General features: G+C 41.6%; 1 protein-coding gene across 2 annotated transcripts in view; it reads right to left on the bottom strand.

Moving 5' to 3' along the window:
* Window positions 1–23,559, bottom strand: part of PLXNB2 (plexin B2) — a 338,143-nt gene that overhangs the window by 132,537 nt on the left and 182,047 nt on the right. For both annotated transcript variants that reach the window (XM_048836863.2, XM_048836862.2), the window contains one exon: window positions 6,645–6,726. In XM_048836863.2, coding sequence (XP_048692820.2) covers window positions 6,645–6,646 — 2 coding nt within the window. In that variant the 5' untranslated portion in view covers window positions 6,647–6,726. The remainder of the gene's footprint in view (window positions 1–6,644; window positions 6,727–23,559) is intronic.

Here is a 23,559-nt window from a genome sequence, read left to right as displayed (position 1 = left end):
GCAGTAGCATTTATTCACTCCAAGTAGGGCCAAAGCAGCAATGAAGTTCTCTGAATTTGAAATCCAGACAATGCCGAGTATTACTTCCGCTGTATGTGCCTGCTCTGTGCTGTTCAATCAGTTGAGACCCTTTCTTTGTACTCTAGGTTTTTCCCTCCCCTATGTAACAATCCCTATCAGCCACAAGCCTTTTGCTGCAGTTTTGTTTAGTTTCCCACCTGCTCTGCAATAGTGAGAAGGGAATGGTGTAGCACTGTAAGCTCAGTGTGTCACTCACAAGTACAAAGGTGCTGTATAATACGCAGAATTTCAGAACGCAAACAGGTATCTAATAACCGTTTCCATAACATAACAATGCACTTGAAAATAAATTCCACATTTTAACTAAAATTGTGCTTAGCAATACATGAAATGGCATGCTGAATGGGACACATTGCTCATTTAATATCCCAATGCTCTTTTTTTTGTTATGGCCAAACAGCATGGCAAATTTGTTCTCCAGCCCAATTATGCCACTGTGCTAACTGTGTAACAGAACGGGGAAAGAGGAGCAGAAAGTACGTCAGAAATAACAAGGTAACTTTTTGGATCATATTAAACAAGTTCTGTATTAAAATCACAAATGAGTTTGATTCCCCATAATTAGTAATACCCTGGAATTTAAACTAAGAGGTCTCTTGGTTTTTGGTACTGTTTCTCTCCCTCTATGTGTGAAACTTGCAAGCTGCTAATTGTGTTAGTACATTCTAAGACAGAATCTGTTCTCAAAGCAATTCTTTGTAACAACTACTTACACAGAAAGAGACTCAAAGCAATACTCTGTAACAGAAACAGCACCCAGAGACTCCCCGCCCTTTTGTTGTATTCATCTGGCTTTGTTAACAATTGTGATTAAAATAGAGATAGAGGATGTATGTGGATGGATGCTTGGTGTGGATAATAACTGAATGATCAGGGTGGTGCCAGCCTAAGAATCCAGTGTCCATCGGCTGAAGAAGGCATCAAGTGGAAATAACCAGAAGTCCCCCGGAGGGCAGACTGGAATCCACCCAACAGCCTCAAGAATAGGAGAACCAAAGAACAAGATAACATCTGGCAGCACGGAGCAGTCAGGAATGTGCCATCTGCTGATTGATTCAGCAACAGCATGATGAAGCAATTCCCATAGACTGGCATAGGAAGAAATTCCTATAAAAATGGACTCTAGAAAGTGAGAACTTTGGGGTTTGATTCTGCAAACCAACTTCCAGGAGCGTCAGATGAGCATCTGACAAGGCCCTGCTCCCTCCTCGTGTCCAGGCCACCTGGCCAGTGGCTTGGCATGAGCAACTCTTGCAGAACCTGTGTGTGTGTATGAATGAATGTGTGAATAAATTTGAAATTGAATGGAATGTTATAGCTATTAACTAACTGCTTACTATGATTCTTTCTGTATTCACAATAAATGTGGCATTTTGTCTTTTCCCCTTTAATAAGATCCTGCTGGTTTTTATTTTATTGGCATTACAAACTCACATTTTTAATGAAATTAACAGTGGAAGGTGGATAAATTAACTGTCATTATATTTGCTTTCCAAATTCAAGCACCTTTCCCTCTTTACACAGCCCTCACACAACCCCTGCTCAATAAAATCTTCAAAGGAAGACCCTCCCAGACTTGCCTATATTGTGCACATTCCTCGTTACTTTTGCTGCTCCAACAAGAATTCTTTGCCTGATGCTATGAAAAGGGGTGCAGGCCCAAGGTCTTGAGCTCCTGGGAACCAAGAACTCCTGACTTGCAGTCTTGGATCTAACAGGTCCTCTCTTTGGCCAGGCCACTCACTTTGGTCAACACTCCCAAACCTTGGGGCCTCAGATTAAGAGCCTAAATTCATGTTGAGGCATCAAAATAACCAGCCTGAATTTCAGGAGTGCAAACACTTGAAGCACCAATTGAAGTCTACGACAGCTAAGTGTGTCCATCCCCTCTGACAATCAGGCGAGTTAGTTAGGAGTCTAAATCTTCAGCACCCAACTTTGAAAATGCTGGCTTTAAACACTGCTTCAGTTTCCACATCTATAAATAATACTTACCTGATAGGTGTTCTGTGAGGATTAGCTAATATTGTGAGACCACTCTTGAAGATCAAAATGTTATTAAGCATTCTGGCAGGCTGATATTTTGAAGTTGAACTTGATACCACAGCTCTCCTATAATGCTAAGAATTTACATTACTGTCTCCTTGATATTAGATATTAAATTGTACAAATTAAGCACTGTGGTAGGTTATTTGGCAGGAATACCAGAAAGTAAAAGATTAATGTGCAGATCTTCAACATCTCAAGAAAGACAAATGTATTCCTTAAAATATAAAAAAGGAAAAAGTGTTCTGGAATCTGAGTGCATAAGCATTATGATACAGTTGTTAATTACATGATCCTCTTACTATTTTTTCCACTGGATCCCTGTCTCATTTAATGCACAGACACCCTAAGCTTATGGGCCGCCCAACTCACAACATCCACATTAGCATGCGAACTCGAGCCCCACTAGTGGAAGTCTGTCTACCCAGACAGGGAGGCTCACTCCCAGCTGCAATACAGACATACAGCAGAACCTCAGAGTTACGAACATCTTGGGAATGGAGGTTGTTCATAACTCTGAAATGTTGTAATTCTGAACAAAATATTATGGTTCTTTCAAAAGCTTACAATTGAACATTGATTTAGTACAGCTTTGAAACTTTACTGTGAAGAAAAATGGTGCTTTTAACCATCTTAATTTAAATGAAACAAGCACAGAAACAGTTCTTACCTTATCAATTTTTTTTGTTAAACTTTCCCCCCTTTTTAGTAGTTTACGTTTAAAACAGTATAGTACTGCGCAGTATTTGCCTTTTGAGGGGGAGGGGGGCGTCTCTGCTGCCTGGCTGCATACTTCCAGTTCCAAATGAGGTGTGTGGTTGACTGGTCAGTTCATAACTCTGGTGTTCGTAAAGTTAAGGTTCTACTGTATTCTTATGGTCTAATTACTATAGTACTGCCCATAGCTCCCAATAAGGGTCTGGCTCCTAGCAAGTTGGGCATTGTGCAAACACTTGAGAAAAAAAGGACCGTCGAAATACTGGTCGAAATACTGGTGTTCTAGCCAGGCTCTTTATGGGTGTGTTTATTTAATAATGATCTGTTTGGGAGCAATTAGGAAAAAGGAATACATTAAGTATTTGTCCTGCCAACCTCAGATTATGATAAATATATAAGAAGAATCCAATTCAACTGTCTCATTTTGCGTGTCCTCCCCGCCAAACACAAGGTTTAAACCTAGTCAGTCTGTGATCTTTTGGCTCCTTGCATGCTTTCTGCTTCCGCAGCCCCATGGGCACTGTCCCATTCCATCCTCCCACATTGACAACCCCCTTCACTCTGCATAATTAGCATGTCCCAGTGCAATTACCACCTTCTTGTCCCCTTCTGTCTTTCCAACTCTCCCCAAACAACTTAGTTTTACTACTGTTGCCCTTCCTCCCCTCTCTTCCTTCCACCATTTAACTCAGCTGTGAGGGGAAAGCAGTAAAGCAAAATGTCACCCACCTTTTGGTTCCAGTTTGACTAATAAGCATTTGGAAGCACAAGCTGAAAGTGCTTACAAGTATTTTTGGAGGTTTATTCTAATCTATCAGTTTTAAAAGTGACTGAGTAACAAAACCATTCAACTGCAATGACAAATTAATATAACATGCTTCGATCTTAACATGCGTCATATCATTTTCCCACATTTCTTTGTCAAAACAAAAAAATAATTTTTATTGCACAAATCTATTCTGCGTGTTCTGGGCATTAGAAAAGGTGACAAGCGGCAGAGTGGCCTAGTGGAAGGGGAACCTGACAGGTTCTTAGGATCCTATTCCTGGTTCTGCATGTGACCTCTCTGTGTGATTGTTTCTCCTCCCACTCTGTTTTGTCCATACAGATTGCAAGCTCTCCAGTTTCTCTGTGTATGGACAGCACCTAGCACAATAAAACACTGATTTTGCTTGGGGCCCCTAGGTGCTATGGTAATACAAAATAATTAAGTCTTTTAAAAATAGTGGCTATAAAGAGGCATTGTCCCACTCCATATATCTGCTAATCCAGTGCTATCCCAATCTCTTAGACACTGCGGGATTAGTATCTGACAAAGAATTCAAAATTTAGGAATATATGCTTCTAATTGTAATGCATTACTGGTACAAAGGCACGCATATAAATTAGAAATGATGTTTCCACTCGGAGCTTTAATCTGTATGTTCATACAGTTAAAACAGATGAAAAACAACATGTATTGGAGATCACATTAATTCTGCCACTATGGATAAAAACGTTGACAGTAATTTAACTAACTGGCATGTTTTTCTATTGAAATTGACAGAGGAACATATACAGCAAGAGATTTGGCCAACATGGTAACCATCAATTTAAAGCGGCTTGCTGTGTACTCTGAGTTTCGATGTGTGAATAAAATGACTCATTTCCTAAACATGAGGCTTTATATATTTTGAAGGGCAATTTTTAACTTTTAAGCGATTTGAAATTAAAACCCTACACTAAATGGCTCTGTACCCTGCTGCATGTTTATTTCTTTAAAAGATTGTGCTTACTGCATAAGCATGAGAAAACAGAAGGAAATAAACAATGTGAAATGGGGCACTAAGTGATGAGACTGACATGAAAAACAGCTCAGTCAACCATAACGCAAACATGATGGTTCAACTGCTATACAAGTGTGCTCCCCCCTTCCCCATGCCCCCCGCCCAGAGACTTCAGGAAGTTTGAATGTATAGTTATTGCCACATGTTCATTAAATATGTCTTGCTTTGGTGTTTCTAAAGCACGTATCACTGTGGGATTTAGACAGTGAGTCGTGAGAGCAGAGTACTACACACAACTCAAACATCCTTAGATTCTCAAAAAGTATCACTGGCTGAATCAGGGTCATTGTAATGCCTTAGGGACATCAGCCCCAGACCTTCAGGACTTGAACAACCGGTGATAGCTCCTCGGAAATCCTTCCAGATTTAACTCCACTGCATGCTAGGAGGTTTTTAAGTTCTGATTCTGCAACCATCCACTTCTCTAGTGAAGCTTACACTGACGATGTGCAGAGCAGGCACCAGTTAGCGCTGTATGGACATTCATTCAGTGCAGACATGATCAATGAACCTTTGGCTTACATACGTTGCTGATGAATCTCAATTTACGTAGATCCCAATAACTTCTAGACAAAACAATCCCATAGGTTTGCCAAGGTTGCCCTCTTATAGATGGTTGATGGTTTTTGGACTACTGACTGGCTAGTAATTTTACAAGTTCACAGAAACTTGCAGCCATGGGAAACAGGAGGTGAGATTGTTGGGAAAATGTAGCAAATTAAAAAGACTGGAAGAAATCTGTGGCAGCATGGTTATCACTATCATTATAGCCACGCAGAACCTCCCATGGTGACAGCAAGGACACAACTCACTCAGATCTTTCTGTTCCAAAAAATCTTTCTGTTCCAAAAACACACATGAGCTAAAGGAGACTTCCGTTAGCAGCAGAGAGTCTATGACACATAGATAACGCGTTCTAATTTTACCTATTAAAAGGTATCATAGCTACTATATAGGTAAGGTATGTAACCATATTATCAAACACTCCTAGACCAAGGAGAAGTAAAATATGGTATATGCTTTCAATAGAGATTGCAATAAAACTGTAACAGTTATGAAATATGATAATGGGTTATACACTGATGGTGATGTAATAACATTTTTTAAAAGGATTTAACTGGAGTTCTTAGCTTACTGTTAGAAAACAATTGCCTCTAGATTTGAAAAAGCTACTTCCAGAGGGCAGTAATGCTCTCAGACTGAAACTTCAGGAATTGAAAACACTACTTACAGTGAAAAAGAAAAACATTGCACTGAAGTTTGTATTATAAATCCAAATCTTCAGTGCAAAAATACATGCTATAGATACTACATATGGGACTGTATTATACAAAGTAAACCTAAATCCCATTTGAAATGGAAAATATGTCTACAGTACAGGACTCAGGGATCCCAACTGGTGTTTAAACAGATTGTTTAAAAATTGGCATTTACAGACAGCCCAAAGTTGCCTCTTAGTTTCAAGTAGACATATGGATAGCTAACAACACTGACAAGACCATGGTAACAGTTTAAGTCAAGTACTGGCTACAAATGTACAGAAATATTTTTTTAAAGTTTGTCTTTTTACAATTAATAAAAAACACATAAGTCCTGACTGAGCATTCTTGGTGTGCTCAAAATTAGTCCCAAGTTCCATAGGAATATTAAAAATACTTGGATTTCAAAATTAGGTCTTCGTTTTGGCATCATCTGCTGGTTTACTGAATCGTTTATAAAAAGAAAAGGAGTATTTGTGGCACCTTAGAGACTAACCAATTTATTTGAGCATAAGCTTTCAGTGAGCTGTAGCTCACAAAAGCTTATGCTCAAATAAATTGGTTAGTCTCTAAGGTGCCACAAGTACTCCTTTTCTTTTTGCGAATACAGACTAACACAGCTGTTACTCTGAAACCTGAATCATTTATATGGTTACTGATCATACAGCACTAGCAGTTATAAACTGCTTTATTTGTGAAAAACTGAAATACTTACATTCACTTTTTCACTAACTCTTCTTTACTGCACTTAGTTATTTTCCAGGACAGTTTTCAATCTTCTTCTTTTTCACCTTTACCTATGAAAAACAAGGAAAGGGATTACAAAAATATCCATTATTTTTATTCTTTTTACACTTCGGACTACTTATGTAAGGTGATCTGTAATGGTTCAGAACCTTGTATTTAAAAAAATGTATATAGAGTCAAGTTTATTTCTTTTTAAATAAATTTTTGCCATAGCATAAGTTTGAATCCCAAGACTAAACGGAGTACTGCTCTGGGTTCACTTTCAATAGTGGCTCAGGCAAGTCAGACATACAATCAGTTGCAGACATATGACTAATCACTAAAGAATTGAGAACTCATATGGTAGAGTACCTGAAAGAATGTATGTTTTATATTAAGGATTGGATTTTGTATGTTCTGACTCTACTCTAGCAGAACCTGAGCACTCTCACCTTCCATTGTCTGAAGTGCTCAGTGCCTTGGCTGTATCAGACAGCTTCAGAATACTTTATAGAGGGGAAATAGCACCTAGGCATCTAAGGGCAGATAAAATACTGTCTCATTAGCACTCAAGACCACTGCTCTATTATAAAAATGATGTCAAAAGGAAGTAAAACTAGGCTGTTCCACTTGAATATGAAGAGAATGACTGTTTTGGAAGAAATCTTCAGCAATGGATGTCCATTGGTAGGCAATACTGTTTTTTCTTACAGATAGTTTCTGTAAGCGTATACAGATTAGTGTATGTCCCTTTAAGCAGTGTACTGTGTATGCCAATATATGCAATAAAGGATTGTGAAACTACAGTCCCTAACAAACCTGGACATAGTCCTTAACCAGACTACTAGATTCAAACCATTCCCCACTCCAGTTCACCTCTGGATTTCAGTTTGTAACCAAGGCTTGCTGGCCTCTAGCTCCCTCAAGGATCATGGAAGGAGTGTCAGCTGAAGGCCTTCACTTTTGGAAGTCATGCTTCACGGTGGTTTGTCAGCACCAGAGTCCAGTGTGCTTCATGCCACCTAAGGCTTATTTATTTTGTACAAAATCTGACTGGGTTTAATGTTTTTTGCATTCCATGTGTCTAGTTGCCATGGTAATAAGCACTACTTAAGAGTACACACAAATCATCTCTTTCAACCCCACTTCCATTCTCAGATAATACTTTATTATTCTTTATGATGTACCAATAATTTGCTCAGAGCTATACAAGACACAAAGGAAAATTGGATCCCTTTTTGAAGGAACTTGCAATCAAAATAGACAAAGATCAGACACAAAGATGCTTTGGAAAACTCAGGGGCGCTGAATCAGGGCACCTTTCTGCAGCTTCAGTGTTTGAATCTGAAGAAAGAAGGATGCTTGATGCACTGGGCTAGAGAGGTCATTCCAAGCAAGAAGGGGGCATGAAACAGAGTGGTGAGGGGTCCTTCATTACAGCAAGAGGGCAAAGGAGAGGAGTAGCAAGAATTGAGAAGAGAGATGTTGGCATGGGCAGAATGATGCAATCCCTTCAAGAAGGGGATGAGAATTTTGACGTTCACATAGAGACTTGAGGAGGAGAGTGATGCGGCAGAAGGGACCGGCAAAAAAGAAGATTTTAGATGTTCTGGATAGACTGGAGTTGAGTACCACAGGAATCAGGATGGGCATAAAAGAGGAAGTTGTAAGCAAAGGCAGAAGCTAAGCAAGACATTGGCAAGTGTTTTAGCGTCAAGGACAGACAAAGGGATTATTTTAATATATTGTGGAGAAAAGACCAACATCTTGAATGTGTGAAGGAAGGGGAGGCCCCACAACTTCAGTGTCAGAATCATGAAGAGGATTGTGGTGTTAACAGAAATCAAGAAAAAAGGAAGATGATAGTGTTTGTGAGCAATCAGGTGGGTCTCAGTTTTCATCATGTTGAAATAGAGATCATACTTTGCAATTACAGGTTGTCTTCCATTCAAAAATCTCTTTACCAACATTCATAAATTTAGCTTTACAACTACCCGTGAAGTCGGTAACAGATGGAGGGAACTGTGGTAATACAGAGATTAAGCAACCTGCTGAAGATTACACGGAAGTCTTTAATACAGCCTATAAATAAAACCCAAGTCTGCAAACTCCCAGTTCTCCTGTGCTTTAAATACAAGGCTCTCTTTCCTCAATGATAATTTACACACACTGTCAGCAGTACCACGAACTCCATTTCTTAAGAAAATCCCTCCCAGTGCACCCAAAGAAATTAGCATGCAGTAAGTAGACTGCAAATGCCTCAACTACCACAGGAATGTAACAGCATATATCAGGCACCCAAGTGTTTTAGTTTGTACTTGCTAGCTAGCAGTTCCAGAGAACGTCTCCTCCAAACTGTAGGTAATTTAGTGATCTATAAAATAAATAAGAAGCCTCTTTCCTGATAGGCTCAAGGTTTGTGCCAGATTGCTACTCTTCACTCCCTCCTTCCTCAGATTGAGTTATCAGGTTTCCAGCCTTCTCCACTCTCAGTAGCAGATTGTTTTGGCTGAATTAAGTTGGGTACAGGTGATACCATCTGCTGCAAGATTTTATTTTAAGCTCTTGTTCATGCCACAACAGCTCTTTTTCAACACCTTAAGAGCAAGTGACATGGGGGGCTTGGACGTTCATATTAGGATTGCAGCCTCCAGCAAAGTATGTGAAAGGTGCTCAGCTGTAGATATGGTAACATAAGAGCCCACAGCCAGCAGGGAACCTATTACCTTGCCCCTCATAAATACATTAAGTACCACAAGACATAGGGTCTTTGCAACCAGCTTCCAGAAATCAAAATCTATGCGCCAGTAGCATAAGTGATCGATCTACCCAGGCTACATTCACTCTGACATACCTAATTGCTTCCAGATTTGTCCTCCAGAATGCAACCATTGCACTTTCTATCAAACACAAGTTTTCTCCAGGACATCAAAAGATGAACACCACCATACATGGTAGTGTAGTTAGCACTGTCAAAATATATAAGCAGTCCAAGAGCAATTGCTGTACTATAAAATACCTGGCAAAGTAACTTATTCTAGTGCTGCAAAATAAGATGCTCTTTGAGTTGAAGCAGGGGCTGATAGATCATGTCAGAGCACAAGCAACTTTTACTGAGGCAAGGCTGAATCTTCGGAGAACAGCCTCCTAAAAACTGTTGCTGGATGTTTGAAAAATGGTTTCAGATGCCACAAGGAGCAAATGTGAAACTCTGCCTACTAAATCTTCTCCTAATGTAATTATGAGTAAGAAGAACAAGAAAACCTGTGGCACCTTAGAGGCTAACAAATTTATTAGAGCATAAGCTTTCATGGGCTGCAGCCCACTTCATCGGATGCATAGAATGGAACATATAGTAAGAAGATCTATGTATACATACATATAAGTGGGAAAAAAGGAGTATTTGTGCTTCCTTAGAGACTAACAAATTTATTTGAGCATAAGCTTTCGTGAGCTACAGCTCACTTCATCGGATGCATTCAGTGGAAAATACAGTGGGGAGATTTATATAGACAGAGAACATGGAACAATGGGTGTTATTATACACACTGTAAGGAGAGTGATCACTTAAGATGAGCTATTACCAGCAGGAGAACAGGGGGAGGTGTCCGCGGGGGGGGGGGGGGGGGGACCTTTTGTAGTGATAATCAAGGTGGGCAATTTCCAGCAGTTGACAAGAACGTCTGAGGAATGGGAGGGGGGGGGGGATAAACATGGGGAAATAGTTTTACTTTGTGTAATGACACATCCACTCCCAGTCTCTATTTAAGCCTAAGTTAATTGTATCCAGTTTGCAAATTAATTCCGATTGAGCAGTCTCTCATTGGAGTCTGTTTTTGAAGTCTTTTTGTTGTAATATTGCGACTTTTAGGTCTGTAATCAAGTGACCAGAGAGATCGAAGTGTTCTCCGACTGGCTTATGAATGTTATAATTCTTGACGTCTGATTTGTGTCCATTTATTCTTTTACGTAGAGACTATCCAGTTTGACCAATGCACATGGCAGAGGGGCATTGCTGGCACATGAAGGCATATATCACATTGGTAGATGTGCAGGTGAACGAGCCTCTGATAGTGTGGCTGATGTGATTAGGCCCTATGATGGTGTCCCCTGAATAGATATGTGGACACAGTTGGCAACGGGCTTTGTTGCAAGGAGAGGTTCCTGGGTTAGTGGCTCTGTTGTGTGGTGTGTGGTTGCTGGTGAGTATTTGCTTCATTTTGGGGGGCTGTCTGTGAGCAAGGACTGGCCTGTCTCCCAAGATCTGTGAGAGTGATGGGTTGTCCTTCAGGATAGGTTGTAGATCCTTGATGATGCGTTGGAGAGGTTTTAGTTGGGGGCTGAAGGTAATGGCTAGTGGCATTCTGTTATGTTCTTTGTTGGGCCTGTCCTGTAGTAGGTGACTTCTGGGTACTCTTCTGGCTCTGTCAATTTGTTTCTTCACTTCAGCAGGTGGGTACTGTAGTTGTAAGAATGCTTGATAGAGATCTTGTAGATGTTTGTCTGAGGGGTTAGAGCAAATGCGGTTTATCGTAGAGCTCGGCGGTAGACAATGGATCGTGTGGTGTGGTCTGGATGAAAGCTGGAGGCACGTAGGTAAGTATAGTGGTCAGCAGGTTTCCGGTATAGGGTGGTGTTTATGTGACCATCACTTATTAGCACAGTAGTGTCCAGGAAATGGACCGCTTATGTGGATTGGTCTAGGCTGAGGTTGATGGTGGGATGGAAATTGTTGAAATCATGGTGGAATTCCTCAAGGGCTTCTTTTCCATGAGTCCAGATGATGAAGATGTCATCAATGTAGCACAAGTAGAGGAGGGGCACTAGGGGACGAGAGCTAAGGACGTTGTTCTAAGTCAGCCATAAAACTGTTGGCATACTGTGGGGCCATGCGGGTACCCATAGCAGTGCTGCTGACGAAGGTATATATTGTCCCCAAATGTGAAATAGTCGTGGGTGAGGACAAAGTCACAAAGGTCAACCACCAGGTTTGCCGTGACAGTATTGGGGATACTGTTCCTGATAGCTTGTAGTCCATCTTTGTGTAGAATGTTGGTGTAGAGGACTTCTACATTCACAGTAGCCAGGAGGGTGTTTTCTGGAAGATCACCGATGGATTGTAGTTTCCTCAGAAGTCAGTGGTGTCTCGAAGGTAGCTGGGAGTGCCAGTAGCGTAGGGCTTGAGGAGAGAGTCCACATAGCCAGACAATCCTGCTGTTAGGGTGCCAGTGCCTGAGATGATGGAGCGTCCAGGATTTCCAGGTTTATGGATCTTGGGTAGCAAATAGAATACCCCTGGTCAGGGTCCCAAATGTGATAGTGAGATCCATGTTAGAAACGGTATTTATTGTGCCTCTTAGACTGGCTCTCCTGCCTAGCCCCTGAAGGTAACTTTACATTCAAAACCACTTGGAAGCTTTCAGACAGGTAAATTTTGAGAATTAAAAATAATCTGCCATGGAACATTTGCCTTCTTTCTTCCCCCAACCCCTTAAGAAATTCCTACCTACTCCCCCCCAAAATTACACTGCTCTAAGAGGGAGGTCAAGGAATGTTCTGCTCTGGACCAGCAACAGGTTTACCATCCAACATCTTATGCATTATATCAGGGCTAAGAATCAGGGTTTTACACCAATAGAAAATAATTGGGAATCACTCCTTTGCAATGGGACATTGCACTTCTTTCTAGCCTTGACCGATCACAAGTTATCAAACCTTAGAACTGACACTGGTCCAGATTCTGTACTACCATGTCCCTCATATAATCATTCAGACCTGTGCAAAGTGAGTGCAAGGTGAGTATAAAATGCTACCACATCATATTTTTCACTCATTTAGCCAGTGGAGTATCTACTTTGCACAGGTGTAAATGACAGAGCAAAGCAAAGCAGAATCAGACCCAGTATGATTTACAGACAACCTATTTTAGAAACTCCTAAAACCAATTTCCCTCTTCCTCCAACAATACAGTTGAACAAGGGCAGATTTATTTTACAGAAGGAAAACTACAATTATATCATATCATGGTATACTAGTGGAGCATTATAAAAAATATGAGAGATGCAAGTTTTCAATGCAACTAGTTTGTATGTGTATTTTGTCTGATGTTAGAATCTACTTTTCATGAATGGTTCTGTAATGCACTATTGAATGTGTTACAGGTCCCTCGTTTGTGCCTGATTAAAATAGGAGATTCTATTGCAGCCTGAGGGCTGGTCTACACTACCACGAAAAATGGATCTCAGTTACGCTACTTCAGTTACGTGAATAATAGAACTGAAGTCAATGTAGCTAGATTTACTTGCCGCGGTATCTACACTACGCTGTGACTTCTCTTATGCTTCTTGGGGAGGTGGAGTAGACAAATCAATGGGAGAGTGCTCTCCCATTGATTTAGCGGGTCTTCACTAGACCTGCTAAATTGACACTGCTGCATCTATCGTAGCAGTGCCAATTTAGCTGGTAGTATAGACACTACCTTAGCTAGGGAGCTTTAGTGCTCTAGGTTATGCTGTAGAGACTCATGCTTTTAGCGCCAAAGGCCCCAATTCAATCCCCAATGTGTCAGCTAAGATGTTGGCCACCACAGTTACATAGAATACATTGGCTGTTGCTGGTCCCATTACTGTGGTGGCACACACAAGGGAGATTTCTGCTTCCAGGTTGTTGCTGTAGAGCTGGGAAACTGGCTACATGATTACCCCTGAATGGAATTTTACACCTTAGTACAATTAGTTACTATGTGGCAGAACGTATCCCTCTTGATAACTTTGTGAACTCTGGGTGGTTTAAAAATTACAAACATACTTCATTAGAAATTAGCTATTAACTCGTTACCCTGCGCTACTGTTTATAAATATAATGATCAAAATGATTATAACAAAGGCTATCCCGTTATAATAAGGCAGATGAGTCGTGATGTCAGCTGCTTGGGAAAAGCTCCCAGTTAGAATGAGGACACAGAAGAAAGAAATAGTAAGAGGAGAATGTACAGCTCTCTGCCTTCTCCTTCCATCAAAAGGAATTGGGTAGACAACTGGGATATCCAAAGGCACAGGAGAACTGGATAACCCTCTCATTTATGACTCCTAGTGTAGTGATTAATAAAGGCAATATGCCTGGAAAGAGGCATACATGGCACAACCTTGGCACAACCTTCTATTCCAGCAGCTGAAGGTTAGATATCAGAGTTTATTGTACATAGTCGGAACCTCTAGGAACAGACTAAAAATCCAATATTGTTCCAATTAATGTTCTAGCTTGTATCTGTGTTTATTAGTATGGCTGTGTCTGCTAAAGAGACTTGTTTCCCTAAACTGATATAATCAGTGCTTTTGATCTCAGCCTCTGGTCTCTTTATAGCAACTGAGAGCATAACATTTTAAGGGGTCCACGTGAGTACCTTATGATCTTCTAATATACAACCATAACGTGTCAAGCTGTTATTAATGGCCCTGTATAAAATCCTGAGATAAATTCTAGCCACCTGCACAATTCAAAACACAACCTCCAGAAGCAGTGATGCCTCAAGAAAGGAAAATTTTAAAAAACAGCACTCTTCAAGAGCAATTATTTTTTTCCATTTTTTACAGATGGGGAATGCAGCACAGAAGTTAATTCACTTGCCCAAGGTTCATGGATTCCAAGGCCAGAAGGGCCCACTATGACCATCTAGTTTGCCCGCCGGTATAACACAGGGTATTGAACTTCCCCAAAATAATTCCTAGAGCAGATCTTTCAGAAAAAGATCCAAGGTCACACAGTGAATCGCAGATGTGGTAATAGAATACAGGGCTCCTGGTTTTCCAGTTCAATACGTTAACCATTATACTATGGTGACCCTATGGAGGAGACTCATCTAACACTTCTCCTTGCCAGTACAAGTTTCTCCCTATTAGACATTCACTAGGATTTTGCCCTGATGGGGTTTAAATGTGTTAAGTGACAGGACTTCCCCTAAGGTCATAATTCCAGAGTAGAACCAAGTTCACCATATGAAAATTTCCCCTGGTATTCAGCATAATATTGACAGACATCCAAAGATACACACATTCAGAGCTACCTGAAGTTCTCCCAACTGGTTTAGATTCTCTTTCACCCCTTGCCCCCTCCCTGATCTGAAACAATACTGCAGTTTTCCTCTGATCCAACTATTATACAATCATCTCTCTCTTTTGTGTTCAGGGAGAGAAAAAGACAAAGGGTGAGCGGGGGGAGCACACACAACAACCTTGGATAATATGATTCTAATTCAAAGGCATTTTTGAATGTTGAAGAAGCTGTGTTGCCAAATAAAGTTGCTGAAGATCATAGGAGCTGATGTAATCTTGAATTAAATTATAGACTAGATTAGATTCACCCTAAATTTTTCAAACTAATAAATATATACTTGATCTAACAGTGAAGTAGCTACAGGCACTTTTAGATCACAAGCATCAGTAGGCATATTTCATGATGTTAGCTGTGTTCAAACTTACAAGTACCTCTGTTTTTTCTATAAAATATCCTACCATTGCTGTGTGGTTAGTTTGAAAAAACAGTCATTATCTGCTACCCAAGGACACAAAATACACCAAAATTGTGCTATGATCAATGCTCAGTCAAGGTAGATTGTGCAACACCCAAGGATACTATTTCAGAGTTTTTCACCTCAAAAAGAAAATCAGTATTTGCTTTATTATACTCTTCCTCTTCCCACAGGTGAAGGAATTTCACAAACACAGTTTTATTTCAGAGTGTGCTGATTTTCTATTGATCTGGCCTGACCTGGATTTGAAATAGGATCCTACAATGAAATAGGATCTTTGGATGCTCAAACATGCCCAGCCTGCAGAGGTGGTTAAACAAAAGGGAAACAAAAAAAAGATGTAAAAGTTTTTAAACACACAGGGCTTGTAAAAACTAATTTTGAAGTGCCCTACATTTCTCTAGACTGGAAGTAATATATTATTTCTGTAGAGCCTTTTCTATCAAGCCCTCAAAGTGCTTTATTTATACAGTGCCATTGGTGTGCATGGTGCTTTAGAAAGGTGAATTTTAATGGCCAAAGTCATCCAAAGCACAAATGTAATTAAGGCAGTTTAAAACTGGCCCCCCAAAAGGACTTTTACCCTACCTCAGAGATTTTACAATCTACGTGCCCAGTCCTGCAACTCCTTAATCACATAGCCAATGGGAGTACTTGCATAACAGGTTCAAGGATTATTCCCGAAGAACACAGGCTGCCTTGTGTGAGTAAGAGGCAGGCAGTCTGGTGGAGAAGCAGAGAAACCTTACAGATCCAGAGGCACAGGCAGTCTTGGAAGATGGAGCAAAAGGAGGGAAGTGTGGTTAGATTAACATAACAAGGAGGGGAGAAAGTGATGAAAGATAGTGGGACATAAGGACTCAGCAACAGTAAAAGTGAGGGGAGAGGAAGGTGTAGATATGGAGAGTTCCTCCTGGATATTGCAAATGTTTGCCTTTCAGAGAAAGAGAAAGGAGAAGGAGAAAGGGGTTAGAGAAGATAACGTTGAGCAGAGAGTTCAGAGCTTTACACAAACTATTTCAGTTTCATAATGCTGAGATAAGGGATCACTTTCCCCCATTGAAATTCATGAAATGCAGCCTCCTCTGGAGTGGAGCACAAAATTTTATGACACTTTCTGGCATGACAAGCCATACAAGTGTAGACTTTTTTTTTTTTTTTTTTTTTTAAAAGAGAGAGACGGACCCTTTGGGTATCTAAGGTAGGTAAAATGTGCCCTAGACAGGGCTTACACACTATGTTTGGAGTTTTATTCCCTGTGCACAGCTAATTAAATGCTACAAAAACAAAGCTGTCACAACTAAAGCTAGTTAGAAAATTCACTGAAATGTAAACATTCCATGGGAATCAGTAAATTTCAACCAAGTTCCATTGGAAACCAGGCAGGTTCCCAATGGAATCTTTCCTGCCAGGCAATTTTCAAAAGATGCCGTGAGTCCTGCCAGCTCTCCTGGCTCATTCCTCAGCAGCTCAGACTCTCTGCTTCTCGGCAAACTGCTTGGGGGACTTTTGGGGAGTCAGGAGCCTTGAATCCCTAGCTCCCAAGCTCTCAGGTACACCTGGGCTCCCAGGCTCCTCTGGAGCTGGGGTTCCCCAGACCTTTATTTCCCTACTTGGCTGGCTAACTGAAGAGCTGGGCATCTGTTCCCCACCTGGTTGGCTCCCAGGGTAGCCCAAATGGAGGACAGGCAGGTGGCTTGCCTGCCATGCAGCTATTCCACGGGAAAAAAATTTCATACTGCTAGAGAACACTCTCTTTCCCTCCCGCATGACCAAAATCTCAGTTTTCCAGCTCAGGTGTAATACCACACAACAGTTGAGGGCATGGGAAGAATATCATTCCCAACTGAAAGTGATGGGGCTAATTTTAGGTAGGAAAAATAATTACTCAATTTGGAATTTGACCTGGTTATCAAGTTAAAACCCCATTTCTTATGAAACATACCATGGTAGCTTTAATAATCAAACGATAAGGACCATGATTTTATGAGCCCTGCAAAGAGCCTCCAGCAACACAATGCCCTTTAACGGAATTCTGACTCAAAGGGGAGAATACCACCTATTGAATTGCTGAAACCACGTCCTGCAGCACCTAGTGTTACTAGAAGGACTGCCATCAAATACTGATCCAGCCCAGTACTGGCTGGCATCTGAGATGGAAATGTGATCACAAAGCAGAAATAGGATGTTCCCTGTATCCCCTTTTCGGTTTGTTGTGAACTAAACTTCAACTGCTCCTAACTGTATCATTTCCTAATTAACCTTTTCTGGCTACATTTAATGCTTTTATACCCATGTTTTTATAGTGCCCGAGTCAGAAAAACGCGTGCGTGGGAACAGAGGAAACTGCTTTGGCTTCACATGAAGGGAAAAGTAATATTTATAAAGGAAGTGCCCAGATTTTCTGTTCAAACAACTCACTCCTTGCTGTTTTTGTAATTAAAGCTCTCCCATGGGGAGGACAAAGACAACGAAAAAGGCGGAAAACCACCACTGATCACCGTATCTCTTTTTAAAGCAGATTACAATGGAAGAGCAAGCTCCAGTAAGAAAAGGGTTAACCACTTGGGCCATACTTTCAAGTTCTTGTTAACTAATTTACTCTTAGAATCATAGAATATCAGGGTTGGAAGGGACCCCAGAAGGTCATCTAGTCCAACCCCCTGCTCGAAGCAGGACCAATTCCCAGTTAAATCATCCCAGCCAGGGCTTTGTCAAGCCTGACCTTAAAAACCTCTAAGGAAGGAGATTCTACCACCTCCCTAGGTAACGCATTCCAGTGTTTCACCACCCTCTTAGTGAAAAAGTTTTTCCTAATATCCAATCTAAACCTCCCCCACTGCAACTTGAGACCATTACTCCTCGTTCTGTCATCTGCTACCATTGAGAACAGTCTAGAGCCATCCTCTTTGGAACCCCCTTTCAGGTAGTTGAAAGCAGCTATCAAATCCCCCCTCATTCTTCTCTTCTGCAGGCTAAACAATCCCAGCTCCCTCAGCCTCTCCTCATAAGTCATGTGTTCCAGACCCCTAATCATTTTTGTTGCCCTTCGCTGGACTCTCTCCAATTTATCCACATCCTTCTTGTAGTGTGGGGCCCAAAACTGGACACAGTACTCCAGATGAGGCCTCACCAATGTCGAATAGAGGGGGACGATCACGTCCCTCGATCTGCTCGCTATGCCCCTACTTATACATCCCAAAATGCCATTGGCCTTCTTGGCAACAAGGGCACACTGCTGACTCATATCCAGCTTCTTGTCCACTGTCACCCCTAGGTCCTTTTCCGCAGAACTGCTGCCTAGCCATTCGGTCCCTAGTCTGTAGCGGTGCATTGGATTCTTCCGTCCTAAGTGCAGGACCCTGCACTTATCCTCATTGAACCTCATCAGATTTCTTTTGGCCCAATCCTCCAATTTGTCTAGGTCCTTCTGTATCCTATCCCTCCCCTCCAGCGTATCTACCACTCCTCCCAGTTTAGTATCATCCGCAAATTTGCTGAGAGTGCAATCCACACCATCCTCCAGATCATTTAGGAAGATATTGAACAAAACCGGCCCCAGGACCGACCCTTGGGGCACTCCACTTGATACCGGCTGCCAACTAGACATGGAGCCATTGATCACTACCCGTTGAGCCCGACAATCTAGCCAGCTTTCTACCCACCTTATAGTGCATTCATCCAGCCCATACTTCCTTAACTTGCTGACAAGAATACTGTGGGAGACCGTGTCAAAAGCTTTGCTTAAAGTCAAGAAACAATACATCCACTGCTTTCCCTTCATCCACAGAACCAGTAATCTCATCATAAAAGGCGATTAGATTAGTCAGGCATGACCTTCCCTTGGTGAATCCATGCTGGCTGTTCCTGATCACTTTCCTCTCATGCAAGTGCTTCAGGGTTGATTCTTTGAGGACCTGCTCCATGATTTTTCCAGGGACTGAGGTGAGGCTGACTGGCCTGTAGTTCCCTTCTTCCTACAGGCATGGAGGAAATCCACTGTGGCCACAAACATTCCTTTTTTGTTTCAATGCTACTCTATATTAAATTAATTTTAATGGCCAACCAAAGCAATCCAAACCACAAATATAATTAAGGCGGTTTAAAACTGGCTCCACAAAATGCTGAGAACTTCTCTGAACTCCTTGCAAGTCTTAGTTTATGCTTTCCATCAGCAGTCTCGTTAACCGTACTCCCTTCATTTCCACTTTCAGCTGGTGAGCATTTCATCAAGAACAACTGTGGAAGCGGGCTTCCATGCAGATTTGTACCAAGTTGAAGAGGGGTGGATTGGTCAGCAGTTTGCTGCCTCAGCAATCAATAGGAGCTTCATTATTTATCATCTATGGAGTAAAGCGTTATGTTCTCATGTTAGAAGATGATGGAGGAGAAATCTCACTCAGCAGTGTCTGTGATGCTGTCAGTAATGTAGCTCATGTCTATCCATCTGAGTTCTTCGGTGCCCATAACAAACACCCCAGTGCCTGAGGGAAGGGGTCAGCAGGGATGAGGACCTAGCCTCTGAAACATGCATGGTCAAAAATCTGCGGAAATAGAGGCCCTACAGACCTCTTCCCCATTGTGGAGATTCTGACTAGCCTCCGCACTTCCCTTCCCAGTGCTGGCAGCACATCCCACGCGCTACTTGTGCTTCTGTTGGCTTATCTGTTGCAGCTGGTGTATGTAGGAGACAGTAATGCTGCTCTGAGCAACATTAATTTCCACACTTTTTACCTCCATCTTACACCCTGCCGGTGAGTATGGTACAGGTACCTAAACTAGCTGCTGTATCATGGAGACTTCCAACAAGTCTGAATCATGCTAGAAACAATTCTGTCCCATCTACACTAGTAGTTGAGGTGCAGGAGGTAGGGACGTTGCTGACAATAGCTGCCAGCAATGGATCAGCTTTTTACCACAGGGCTTTTGAACTATGTCATCTCAATTTTTTGCCATAGTGAGACCCAATATGTTAGACAAATCACTGGTCTATTGAAAGAGTCAAAACCTATTTGGCAAGGGAAATTTTTTAATCACTTGATAGTGTTTGTCCAAATTTCCTAGCCAAGGTAATTGAAATTATCCATCTAATTCTCAGTATAACCTGCTGAAAATATATCATTTATACTTCCCACAGTTTTGTGGTTTATTTGTATTTGAAATGCAAGGAGATTTGATTACTTTAGTACTCAATTTTATTTCAATGAGAAATTTATGCTTACTGTGAGATTTTTAAATGTTTAGGAAATAGGTTTTTTGGCAATTTTCACATTTTTAATTTTGGAATAGGACACACCTTTGGATTTGAACTTTATTCAACCTTGAGTTTCCAGAAAAATCTACAGCTTTGATTTATTTATTAAATTTGATTTGATACTAACTACAGAAAAAAATCTTGTATTTTCAAAATTAAACTTTCCCTGAATTTCCTTCTTTAGAGAAGGACAAGAGAAGACAAGAGACATTTGTAAAAAAATCTTGAAATACCACGGAGGAGAAGCAAATAATTCACGCAAAGAGGTCGACAAAACCTAAATTGAGTTTGTGAGGATGAGAAATTCATTGGCTGCTGAATAATTAATGTATCCCTCCATTTGTTTCAACTCTTGTATCATTTGCCAAGCAGTAAAAAAGGAAAAATATCATTAATATAAATAGGCTGCCATGCCATCATAACTGCAAAAGGGAATTACTAACCAAAACTTGCTTACATCATTAAATAGCCTTCAGTGGGAAGTTTGGGCAAAGGATACAGATAAGTATTAAAGCGGGTTGAGATGCACAAGATCATAGACCTGTATGAAAGAGCTCTGAGGTGTTTCTGAGGCACATCTCTTGCTGGTAAGGGGCAAACTATACTATTGTCAGTCATTTCTTGGACACCACTTTCATCAGGCTCTTAGCCAAGCGCCATGCAAGGAAAAGGCATTGACCTCCTGAAAAAAACCCCAAACAAGCAGTATTTATCCCGTTATCCCTATCTGCTTTCATAAACAGGCATGACGATTCTCCACCCCCCCCCTTTACCCCCTGTTCCCCCCACCACACACACACTTTGCTCTTAGACAGGAAACAGTGAGATACAGGCAATCTTCATTTTGATGTTTCACAGAAAGACAGACATCTGCGAAGTTGAAGTAGATTTGTTTTTGTTAATAACTTGCTGATGCTGCTGTCCACTGTAATGACTCTCTGGGGATTTCCTGCCATGATCACTTGCCTGGAAGGGCAATGCAAGGAAGTGATAAGATGGGAATGGGAAAGGCAGCATGAGTGATTCACTGCTGCACAACTAAAACTTCCAGCAACTAAAACTTCCAGCTAATTGTAACTCGGTTCATCACGAAGGTGTTCTTTGGGTTGTAGCAACTAGAAATCACTCAACCACTTGGAACAAACTAACAGTTGTTATAAGCTATAAAGCTTATAAACAAGCTATAAAGTAACTAGCATGTCACTTAACCTGCCCCTCTGTTTGTTCCATATTTCCTTCCCAACTGTGAAATCACCAATTCTGTTACAAAGAACAGTTGAACCTTGTGATGTTTGGGGTTTTGAGAATCCCTACTAGTACTTCAGGGGGTTGCAAAGTTAATGAGAGTCTGCAACATTCCCCCCTCCATCAGTCTCAGAGTGATTCAATATCTATAAAGGTTGATAAAAATGACTTTTTGGGAAAAGGCAGAGGTGCTTTACCTGAAGTTTCCGCAGAGGGAGCTGCCTGCATGCAGTTTACCACCATTCCTGCTCAAGAGAACAGAACCTGTGCAGACACTGGTCCTGACACACTAAGAAAATATCTGATTGCACATTTCTGCTCCAAATAGGAATCTGACCTGCAAGCTGGCTGTATTTCAAGGAATCCCTGTTGAGGTTACAGGGACAAACCATCCCGATGAGTCGAAAGAATAGTAAATATGGCAGGCGACCAGCTTGGCTTAATGGTGAAATCTTAGCGGATCTTAAACATAAAAAAGAAGCTTACAAGAAGTGGAAGGTTGGACATATGACCAGGGAAGAGTATAAAAATATTGCTCGGGCATGTAGGAATGAAATCAGGAGGGCCAAATCGCACCTGGAGCTGCAGCTAGCCAGAGATGTCAAGAGTAACAAGAAGGGTTTCTTCAGGTATGTTGGCAACAAGAAGAAAGTCAAGGAATGTGTGGGCCCCTTACTGAATGAGGGAGGCAAACTAGTGACAGAGGATGTGGAAAAAGCTAATGTACTCAATGCTTTTTTTGCCTCTGTTTTCACTAACAAGGTCAGCTCCCAGACTGCTACGCTGGGCATCACAAAATGGGGAAGAGATGGACAGCCCTCTGTGGAGATAGAGGTGGTTAGGGACTATTTAGAAAAGCTGGACGTGCACAAGTCCATGGGGCCGGACGAGTTGCATCCGAGAGTGCTGAAGGAACTGGCGGCTGTGATTGCAGAGCCATTGGCCATTATCTTTGAAAACTCGTGGCGAACGGGGGAAGTCCCGGATGACTGGAAAAAGGCTAATGTAGTGCCAATCTTTAAAAAAGGGAAGAAGGAGGATCCTGGGAACTACAGGCCAGTCAGCCTCACTTCAGTCCCTGGAAAAATCATGGAGCAGGTCCTCAAAGAATCAATCCTGAAGCACTTGCATGAGAGGAAAGTGATCAGGAACAGCCAGCATGGATTCACCAAGGGAAGGTCATGCCTGACTAATCTAATCGCCTTCTATGATGAGATTACTGGTTCTGTGGATGAAGGGAAAGCAGTGGATGTATTGTTTCTTGACTTTAGCAAAGCTTTTGACACGGTCTCCCACAGTATTCTTGTCAGCAAGTTAAGGAAGTATGGGCTGGATGAATGCACTACAAGGTGGGTAGAAAGCTGGCTAGATTGTCGGGCTCAACGGGTAGTTATCAATGGCTCCATGTCTAGTTGGCAGCCGGTATCAAGTGGAGTGCCCCAAGGGTCGGTCCTGGGGCCGGTTTTGTTCAATATCTTCCTAAATGATCTGGAGGATGGTGTGGATTGCACTCTCAGCAAATTTGCGGATGATACTAAACTGGGAGGAGTGGTAGATACGCTGGAGGGGAGGGATAGGATACAGAAGGACCTAGACAAATTGGAGGATTGGGCCAAAATAAATCTGATGAGGTTCAATAAGGATAAGTGCAAGGTCCTGCACTTAGGACGGAAGAACCCAATGCACAGCTACAGACTAGGGACCGAATGGCTAGGCAGCAGTTCTGCGGAAAAGGACCTAGGGGTGACAGTGGACGAGAAGCTGGATATGAGTCAGCAGTGTGCCCTTGTTGCCAAGAAGGCCAATGGCATTTTGGGATGTATAAGTAGGGGCATAGCGAGCAGATCGAGGGACGTGATCGTTCCCCTCTATTCGACA

Source organism: Caretta caretta, chromosome 1 (genome assembly GCF_965140235.1).
Source record: "Caretta caretta isolate rCarCar2 chromosome 1, rCarCar1.hap1, whole genome shotgun sequence".
In the NCBI taxonomy this organism is placed as follows: domain Eukaryota; kingdom Metazoa; phylum Chordata; order Testudines; family Cheloniidae; genus Caretta; species Caretta caretta.
This window is presented reverse-complemented; position numbering and strand designations above follow the sequence as displayed.